Genomic DNA, 9,482 nt, shown 5'->3' with positions numbered 1-9,482 from the left:
AAGAAATCCATAAACTGAATCAGCTGGTTTGAAGAATACTCTTCCACACTGTTGCCTATACACTCCCCCTGAAAAGGATTCACAAGAAAGTACGCCTCAACGCCTCATGTTCATGAAAGGTAACATCCCGGGAGACATAAATTTTGGAAGTGACATGATCAATACATTTGTATCCCTTCTGAGTCGAGGAATACCCCAAGAAGACAGCTTTGATAGATCGAGGGTCAAGCTTCTTGAAGGCAGGACTGTGGTCATGGACAAAACAAATACACCCAAACACCCGAAGAGTAAGAGGCCAAGGGTTATGAGTGGGCATGAGCACAGAATAAGGGGAACGGCCACTCAACACACGAGTAGGCATACGATTAATAAGGTGGGCACTAGTGAGAAGAGCATCACCCCAGTAGCGCTTAGGAACGTGTCTATGAAACATAATAGCCCGGGTGACATCTAATAAATGGCGATTTTTTCGTTCAGCCACGCCATTTTGGAGAGGTGTGTAACTACAGGACGTCTCATGAACAATACCCTTGCTCCTCAAGAAGTCATCCAGGGATTAGGAGACATACTCTCGAGCATTATCAGTGCGAAAAGCCTGAACAGATGTCTGAAATTGGGTCTCAACAAATGCAACAAAATTTTTGACAATGACAGGAACTTCACTACGTTCTTTCAACAGGTACACGAACGTACAACGAGAGTAGTCATCAATAAGAGTCATAAAGTAATGAAAACCACGACAAGTGGGTACTCCCGAAAGACCCCAAACATCATAGTGAGCCAAAGCAAACGAACGAGTGGTTTTATTGAAAGAAATAGGGTACGAAGCCCTGACATGTTTAGCCAACTGACAAACTTCACATGTGAAAGAGCCAATAGAAACAGAAGTAAAAAGCCTTGGAAACAACTTCTTGATCAACTAGAATGGGAGATGCCCAAGACGCTCATGCCATCGCATAATGGTAGACCTATCTTTCACGCCTGACAACTGTCCACTAGTGGCTGAAACCAAGGCAAACGCAACTTGCACGAGCAGTCAATAATCGAACCAATCCCAATCTTCTTCCCCGTCATCAAGTCCTGCAGGGAACAATGATCAGCAGAAAAGATTAGATTACAATTGAGTTCTTTGGTAATACTGCTGACAGATAACAAGTTCACATGAATATTGGGAACATGAAGAGCATCATGAAGATGATATTTATTCAACAAGGACAAACTCCCTTTTCCAGCTACATAAATAGAAGACCCGTCAGCCATAGACACGCGTTGCTGCCCTGAGGACAATTTGTATTCTTGAAACAGCTTAGGATCCTCTGTCATATGATGTGTAGCCCCACTGTCAACAATCCAATCACCAAGTGAGGGATTACCTTGATCGCTTGTGATAACAAGAGCTTGAACTAACTTCAGCTAACTTAGCTCCCTCAGACGTGGAAGTTTCGTCTTGCGTAGTAGATAGCCGGTTGATATAAGCTTGCAATTCTTTGATTTGATCGAAGGAAAGCTTTGATTTTTCAACAGTTGACGAACTACCCTGACTAGAGTCAGGCACAGAAGAACCCCGCCGACTAGAAGGAGGATGACCACGAACAAGTCTCTTCTCAGGATGAATATCCCAACAGAAATCCACAGAATGCCCCAACTTGTTACAATGACTACAACGTCGAACAGGACGCTGTCCAGTCCCTGAGGCACGACTAACAAACGCTGAGGGAGAACTCCCATGGCTGGAGTCAATATGCATAACTTGGCGACGTTGTTCATCAGATTCCACCCGAGCATACATCTCCTCAATCCTAAGGATCTCATCACAATTGAGAATTTGGCTCCTAATGGATTCAAATTCATCACGTAAGCCTCCAAGGAAAATAAAAGTTTGGTCCATCCATTCTTTTTCCCAGTACAAGTCATGATCATAACCACAATGCCAGTCAATCATTCACATGGTAGTCTAGTTCCTCCCATTTAGTCTTCAGGGCTGCAAAAAAAGATGCTACAGACAAATCACCCTGTGTAAGAGAGTAGATGCTACGTCGGCCATACATCCGCGCAAGCACAGTCCACATGTCATATGCAGTCGACTTACGCAAGATTAGAGGCTGAATATCGACGGACTATGAACTAATGATTCATACTTATCTTCGAATGCCCAAGTCGCCCATCGCGGATCCGTTTTAGAAGGCGCAGGTTTCTCCCCAATAATATAGGACAGGCGACCGCGGCTGGTTATCCCGATTTCTAGGGCAGCAAACCAAGAGAGATAATTGTCTTTGTTCAGCCGAATGGAGGTGACTTGAACAAGCAAGTTCTCGCTCTTGGCATTACTACCCGTGTCAAAGGCAACATCTATCTTGGGAGTCATCTCTTCTGCCATCACAATCACCAAAAGGACGCAATACCCATCACAAGGAGACACGAGCACCAATACCAGAGACGACAGACAAGAGGCGGTGGTGGCGGAGAATCGCGACGCTGGAACAAGCGACAGCGACGGCGCTGGAATGACGCTGGACCAAACGGCGGCGGCGGCGCTGGAACAGGCGACGACGGCGCAAGGAGAAACAGTGGTGGAAAAACGACGACAGCGGGTAATAGACACCAGCAGCGGCGAAAACACACGATCACAAAGCAAGTCCCACACGCGCTGGCTCTGATACCATATAGAAATATGCAACGGAAGAGATAAACAAAGAAGAGACACACGATGTACGTGGAAAACCTCAAGAAGAAGTGAAAAACCACATAGAAGCTCTAACCTAAGGACAAAACCGCAATCCTAGGAGAGAGAAAATTAATTCCCCTTAATCAAGTGGATTTACAATAAGTGGAGATTATAAGAGAGAGAGGTAGAGAGCCCGCCTAGGGTACCAAGCCAACCTCGGTATCCATACCCATGGGACTATCTGGACCCGATTCCCTATAACAAGATATTCTAACAGACATAAAACCACACCTATTTTAAAAAGGAAAAAGTAGTCTTCAATCACTATCCAGAACCACACAAATGCAAAATAAAAGCCACCTACAAACAACTGACACATACAATAAACTGACTCCTATTTAGGGACTTGTTACAAAGAGAAACACATCGGACTCTTGTGGAAAGAATTCCATTAAAGTAAAACCAGCAAAAACTTCATACTGAAAATGGCAGAGTGGCCTTGCCCTCAATATTATATCTTGTCACCAAGATATCTTGCAAGGTGATTGATAGGTTTGTTCGTGTTGAACTGCAAACGTCCTTGCTGCCGTATTTTTATTCGAGCTAAGTAGTCCACAGCAATCCAAGGAAAGCTTAACAGCAGCTGCACTTCATCATGTTCTGGATCTTTCAGTTCCATGGTTTTCTCTACCCAATGAGGATGGTATGTAACATGATACCAAGCGGCTGCTTTCTGCTCCAACACAGAGTTTCTCTCGTCATCTGAAAGGTTCAAACCTTCCTCAATTGTTTCAAAAGTGGTTCTAAATTCTTTCTTGATTGACGTGTATGCATGTCCGAGCTTATCTTTCAGTTCAGTCTGCTTCTTGCTGTTATGTTTTGAGAAGGAGACAAAATATCCAGTTACTAACTCGCCCTCTGTATGCACATCATAATGAAGAAGCAGGCCCTTGATCAGACGATCATAGGAGCACTTGTAGTTCCAACCTTGCTCAAGGAACTTCTCAAATCCAGGTACCATCAACTGGTCATCAAATAGCAAATTCTCACCGGCACCATGATCTGCTTCAACAGTAATTTCACCATGAGTACCAAGGATTGTTCGATACAGCTGGCCGAGGACCTTCTCAGACCTGTACGATTGTTTTTCATCTTTACCCATGAAGTCTGGATACACTTTCGGTCTGAGAGCATGAGGCAATTGTGCATTTACTCCAGTTTTCGGGAAGTCTACAGCAATTGCCGCCAGCTCCGCTAATTTGATACATTTTTCATCATTGGCACCAAGTTCACTTAAATCAGCATGTACAACATGGGCATGGCAAATTTTGCCAAGGCTATCAGTCAGCATACTTTTGGTGAAAAAATCCGTAACATCCTGCCAAAACACATATCCCCAATGAAAAACAAAAATTGTTAATAAAAAGTAAGATCATTTTAACACTAATTGACAGAGTTGTCTGACAAAACAGAGACCAAGGCACACTAGATTAAGAAAGTTGCTCTCTCTCTCTCTCTCTCTCTCTCTCTCTGTGTGTGTGTGTGTACGTGTGTGTGTGTGTGTGTCTCTCTCTCTGTCTCTGACATATACATACAAAGAAGCATCATAAGCTGCATTGGACAGTGGCTAAAAGTTAGGGATGCATTATATTGACAGTTGACTGTTAATTGTGAATACCTCATGCTGAGAATCTACTCAGCTGAGAGTTTCAAATTTTACAATATGCAAATGGAATTATGAGATGTTTTTGCAACCATAAAGGACCTTGCATAATTCAAGCTAAGTTGTTGAAGTGTAGGAAATAATAACAAAACAAAAAGGTAGGGAACAAAGAAAATAGCAATTATAGTTTATCAAAAAAGGAATCTTGTTATGCCCGTTGAAAATTTATTGTGGTATGCACAATGTGGACATCTATACAGAATTTTATGTTGTAAAAGGACTACAAGCATCCAACTGTATCCTTAGCCACTATCGCAGGTAAAAGAGCACCATATAGATGACAACTCAGATAAACAGCGCTAAAGCTGAGATGGTTCACTCAATCACTCTATAGTTCAAGGCTCGTTAGTAACTTAGCATAAAAAATTGTATCCAGTCCATATCCATTTTGAGTACATACCTTAAGTTTCCATTCATGATCACAATTACACAACAGAAGGAGAACAAAAAGATGAATGACACCTTATTAGCACCACTTGCCACAGAGAGACACAGAGGGAAAGAGAGAGAAAGCTATCCCTTAGTTGGAAAAGACAGAATGAAATGAAAATTCAAAACACAGATAAATAGGCATCAGTTCTTCCTACTTTCAGCAAATTTTGATACACAAAGTATATGAAACAAGTAAAAGAACCTAGTTCCGTGGTGAAACGTACATATCATTCCAATGGTGAAGGTACATAGTCCTCAATGAGATAAACTGAACATGAGCAAATCATAGAAGATGACTAGCAGTTTAGCAGATCAAGGTTTGAGATAATTAAAATAAAGGCAGTGAGCATGGCATTATTATAGATAATAAGACCAAGTTTAAGCTCAAAGACATAAGGTAAGACTTGAGAAAAAATCACATCGGTACAAATGACTTACAGGTATTCTTACAGGGCGAGGTGATTCTTTAGGTGGTGCTGGAGTATAATCCATTGGCGGTGCACTCTTTTTGCCTGGAGGTATAAGATCTGACCCCCAGGCAACAAAGTAAATGTCTCCATCAAGGTCACTTCCAGATGCTTCATTAGGATGTGGCCTGCCTCCCTTCTGAGGAAATACCAGACAATCGACTAGATGATGCAAGCCTGGGACATCAACTGCTTCAAGAATTCGGACATCACCTGGGTGAAGGCAAGGATTCTTTGCGAAAACAACTGTTCCTGTGATAATCTGTAGGTTTGGTTCTTCCTGAGAAAATTTAGCACCATGTTTGGCAAAGCAACCTAACAACGATGGATCAGAGACTTGAATAAAGCATTGACCATGCTCGAGTATTGCTAATTCATCTAAGCAACCCAACAGCCACCTGCTTTGGGGCACAAATATGCGGGATTTGGTTAGAAGACTTTTAAGTTGTCCTGATCTTATGCAAGAAAGCATACTCTTTAAATGAGGCTCAAACTGAGGATCGAAGCCAGCACTAAGCATGATAGCTGCAGTACTCTCCAGATCACAGCAAGATGTGGTCAGAACCTCAAATGCTGTATCTGCATTCTTGAGCATCTCATCCAATTTAAAAACCATCAACTCCTGCAACTTCATAAATGCATCATCAGATACACCTAAAGATGAAAGCAATGTTATTATCTCTCTGTTAAGAAAACCTGGTTGGAAGCGTGTCCATGCAACAACTTCAAGAATGTTATGACGAGACTCAAATTTGTTCATGCTAGGCCTCAGTGATAGTTTAAATTTATCTCCCAAATTTGGCCAACAAACCACCATACCCTTGCAGCCAGCATATCTTATCTGGAAAGCAGATGGTTGCTCCCCAGTCAACTGCAGTTTGGATACAACTTCTACAGCCAAGTCTGGTGAAATTGTCCCTATTCCATCTGAGAAGTTGTATCCATTTCTTTCTATATCTGGAAGTTTAAAGTTAACTTCACTGAATGGGACACAGACAGTAGCATATGTGGAAGAAAAACACTGACCCATCCTGGCAGCACACTTGGCAACATTTTTATTGTTGAATTTTCCCATCCAAGTTCTAATGGATTCTGCAGTAATCCGCTTATCTTCTGCAAAGAACCATGCAGATCGGCCCCTCAACTGATTAGAGGAGAAAGCCAGAAAAGAATAATGTCGCCCGCACAAGGTCAAACCATTCTGAACAATTCTCTTCACTCTCCTGAAAATGGTGGTCCGGCTTAAGGAAGGCATAGCTGACATTTTCTTAAGTATAGGCGCAATATTACAGTTAAGTGCAGAAGAATTGAGTAACTGCTTTCCTTCATCCATAAAAGTAACCCTTATGAATCTATCGGCTATGTTCCTATATTTCCTCAGCACCCTATTTGAAAGCTCAACTTCCGGAGGAAGACAATAAGCTTTAGTTGGAGTTATGAGTAATCTCCTTACTTCAACATTATACTCAGAAAGCTGGTTGGTCTTGACAAGCATTGGTTTCTTCAAAAGCCATTCTTGCACAGTGCGCAACCCTCTACAAGTATCAAAGATCGGATTTTTATAGGAATATATGTGTTGCAGAGCTGCAATATTGACATCAGGCAGCTGCTTTTCTAGTAAGCTATAGAATTCCTCAGATAATCTATGTCTACTTATAATGCCCTTGTGTACCAGGCAGTTAACCAAAAACAATACCTCAAAACTGATCCCTCTTTTTTCTGGCACAGAGAAGAACGGATTAGCATTAGGTTCATCATATCCAGGCTCATAGTCAACTGAAAGCTGTTTATTGCTCAAGACAATCGAGACTCCCTGTCCTTTGAAGTAGGCCTTTGCTTTGTCCACCGCAAGCCCAAAGCGTGGTGAAAAGCTGATCTTATAAAAATGACAATGTCCAATAGCACCAGCACCAGTGAAATCAGTCGTCCTGATCCAAGGATCCTCATCATCTAACAGATTAAATGGAACAGAGACATGAATGTCATCATCTGCAGTCCTGTAAAAGATCAAAGGTGATGATCGCAGGTCCAAAAGCATTACCAGGGATGCCCTTTGGTTGTAAAATTTTACATTCCGAATGTCCCCAACAGAAAATTCAACTTTGAAATCACATTTTAACACTGCTTTCCTAGTTGCATCCTGGAATGAGAAAACAGTATCCCTCGAGAACATAATTCTACAGGTTCCATCAAAGGGATCAACAAGAAAATCCACTCCTCTCTCAGGACTTTTCCAGCTTACTAAAAATTTATCAGGGCTAACTAGGGTCCCTATGTTTGCATTAACATTGGTAAAACGATATGGATCTGTATTCCTTCTTCTCACTACTTTATAATAGGTTTCCATCCCCAAATCAACTGTCAAAGGACACCCATTGTGGATAAGTTCATCACGACCTGCCATTTCATATGCTTCCTGGGCTAAATCAGGAAGCGCAAAATGAACAAACGCATGAGGAACAACCTTTTGATAATCATTCCTTTGTTCAATGACTGAAATATCAGCAACACTGAAATCTGGATATGAATCAGGAGGTGTCCAAGATCTTTTCAATCTGCATCTCCAAATTGTGCCGACTTCTCTCTCCAGAAACTCTGTGAGTTCTTCAGCTGAAACATCAGCATTGAAACCTCCTAAAGCAACTTGGGTTATCACCAGATCCTTCTTCTCCTTATCCGCATCCTGACTGGTCATTTCCTCAATTCTGAACATTTAGATACGAAATTACCAAAACATTTCAGCGATCTAGACTACTATAACTTTTGAAGCTATGTTACTGCATTTATTTCAAAAGAAATTCCTCCATTGCCATTCAAAGATTTGAATAAAGCGACCCCAACACAAGAACAACTCCATGCTTTTTCTGTTTCCATTACATTACAACGAAAATTTACATCAAACCCTAATAACAAGTCCACCTTCAGCCGATACGTTGCATCTATCGTGAACATTCACCCAACTATCGTTGCAGTAGTAGCAGTAGCAACAGCAGCAGTAGTGGCAATTGCGTTGTTGTTACTATTATCGTTATTGTTATTGTTATTCTTGCTGTTATTAATACTATCTAAAGAAAACAACAAACTATAAGAAACCAGATAGCCAATAGAGAGCAAATGTTGATGACTCGAAGAATCAAAAGCAGTAAGCATCATTTGCAACAAGAAAGCAACAGAAGATTGATGTCGCCCATTCAAAGCTGCACACCTTAACGGGCTCCGTTTGCCAACAGAAAAAAAAAAAAAAAAAACTTCAAATCCCCAATTGAGTGTCAACTTTCAAGAAATCAGACCTTGACGATCAAGCAATTGGATTAGGTCCCAACAAAAATATAACCACGAAAAGAAAGGGAACAGAGAGGCAGAATCACTAAAGCCTTACACACCCCGACCTCCCCTTTCTTAAACTTGTGCCTCGATGCTTTTAACCGATATGCATCGTAAGAAAACCGAAGAACCCCACATTACTTCCATATTCGCGGACAGGCTGACCATGTCTGTAAAATGCACTTAAATCCACAAGAAGCAAAAAAAAAAATCCACCACCATTATCACCAGAGAAAAAGCATAAAAACCAAACCACAAGATCCATTAAACAGACAGAAAAATCTCCCCAGAACTTCAACAAAAGAAACAAACTTGTCCATTAACCAAATCACAAGACCCATAAAACAGACAGAGAACAATCTCCCAAAAACCTTAGCAAAAGAAACAAACTTCCCTACTAAAAGCAAGAACACAATTACTGTGCTTCATTCCTTCCAAGTCCCAACAACATGATCCAGAACGAAACGCGTAGAAGCATAACGATCAAAAGAAGAAACAGAGAAAGAAAGAAGATAAGAGCCAAACGTACTCACTTTGGGAGCAATAATACCAGGAACGACCCGCAGGGACAGTGACGGATTAGACGATGACCAGGCGGACTCGAGTGTATCGGGTGAATTTATAGGCGCGACCTCCAACACACACCCTGTCGCTCACACACGCTGATGCATGCTGCAAATCGTAAAACGGGGATGCAAAGAGAGGCAATTACCTGAACCGCTTCAATAATACGCTCAACCAGCACATCTTCGAATGTGAGTCTCCTTCCTTAACTAACGGTCGCTTGAAGTGAAATTTCTGAGGATGTAATGTGAAACATAGGCTCGCATTTATAACCGAGTTTGGGGATCTTACATCCGGAGACTAACTT

The 9,482-nt window shown here is 41.6% G+C and overlaps 1 protein-coding gene across 2 annotated transcripts; it reads right to left on the bottom strand.

Annotated features, from left to right (window-relative positions):
- Window positions 1-2,780: 2,780 nt before the first annotated feature.
- LOC116267407 (RNA-dependent RNA polymerase 6) lies at window positions 2,781-9,482 on the bottom strand. 2 transcript variants are annotated; one of them, XM_031649106.2, is made up of 3 exons: window positions 9,324-9,482; window positions 5,259-7,992; window positions 2,781-4,043 (listed from the first exon to the last, which is right to left on the bottom strand). In XM_031649106.2, the coding sequence occupies exons 1-3, from the start codon at window positions 9,356-9,358 to the stop codon at window positions 3,177-3,179; spliced, it is 3,636 nt and encodes a 1,211-aa protein (XP_031504966.1). In that variant the 5' UTR covers window positions 9,359-9,482; the 3' UTR covers window positions 2,781-3,176. The 2 variants fall into 2 exon arrangements, with proteins under 2 accessions (XP_031504966.1, XP_031504967.1); XM_031649107.2 differs by having other exon boundaries at window positions 9,145-9,434.

This window comes from Nymphaea colorata, chromosome 14, assembly GCF_008831285.2.
Source record: "Nymphaea colorata isolate Beijing-Zhang1983 chromosome 14, ASM883128v2, whole genome shotgun sequence".
Lineage (NCBI taxonomy): Eukaryota > Viridiplantae > Streptophyta > Magnoliopsida > Nymphaeales > Nymphaeaceae > Nymphaea > Nymphaea colorata.
Note: the sequence above shows the minus strand (reverse complement) of the source record. Positions and strands in the feature narration are given on the sequence as shown.

Bases quoted from the DNA above. Each gene is read 5' to 3' on its own strand.
- LOC116267407 (XM_031649106.2), bottom strand. From the start codon at position 9,358: ATGTGCTGGTTGAGCGTATTATTGAAGCGGTTCAG. The intron at 7,993-9,323 runs GTAATTGCCTCT...CTAAATGTTCAG, and splicing joins GTATTATTGAAGCGGTTCAG to AATTGAGGAAATGACCAGTC. The intron at 4,044-5,258 runs GTAAGTCATTTG...GTGTTTTGGCAG, and splicing joins CTCGCCCTGTAAGAATACCT to GATGTTACGGATTTTTTCAC.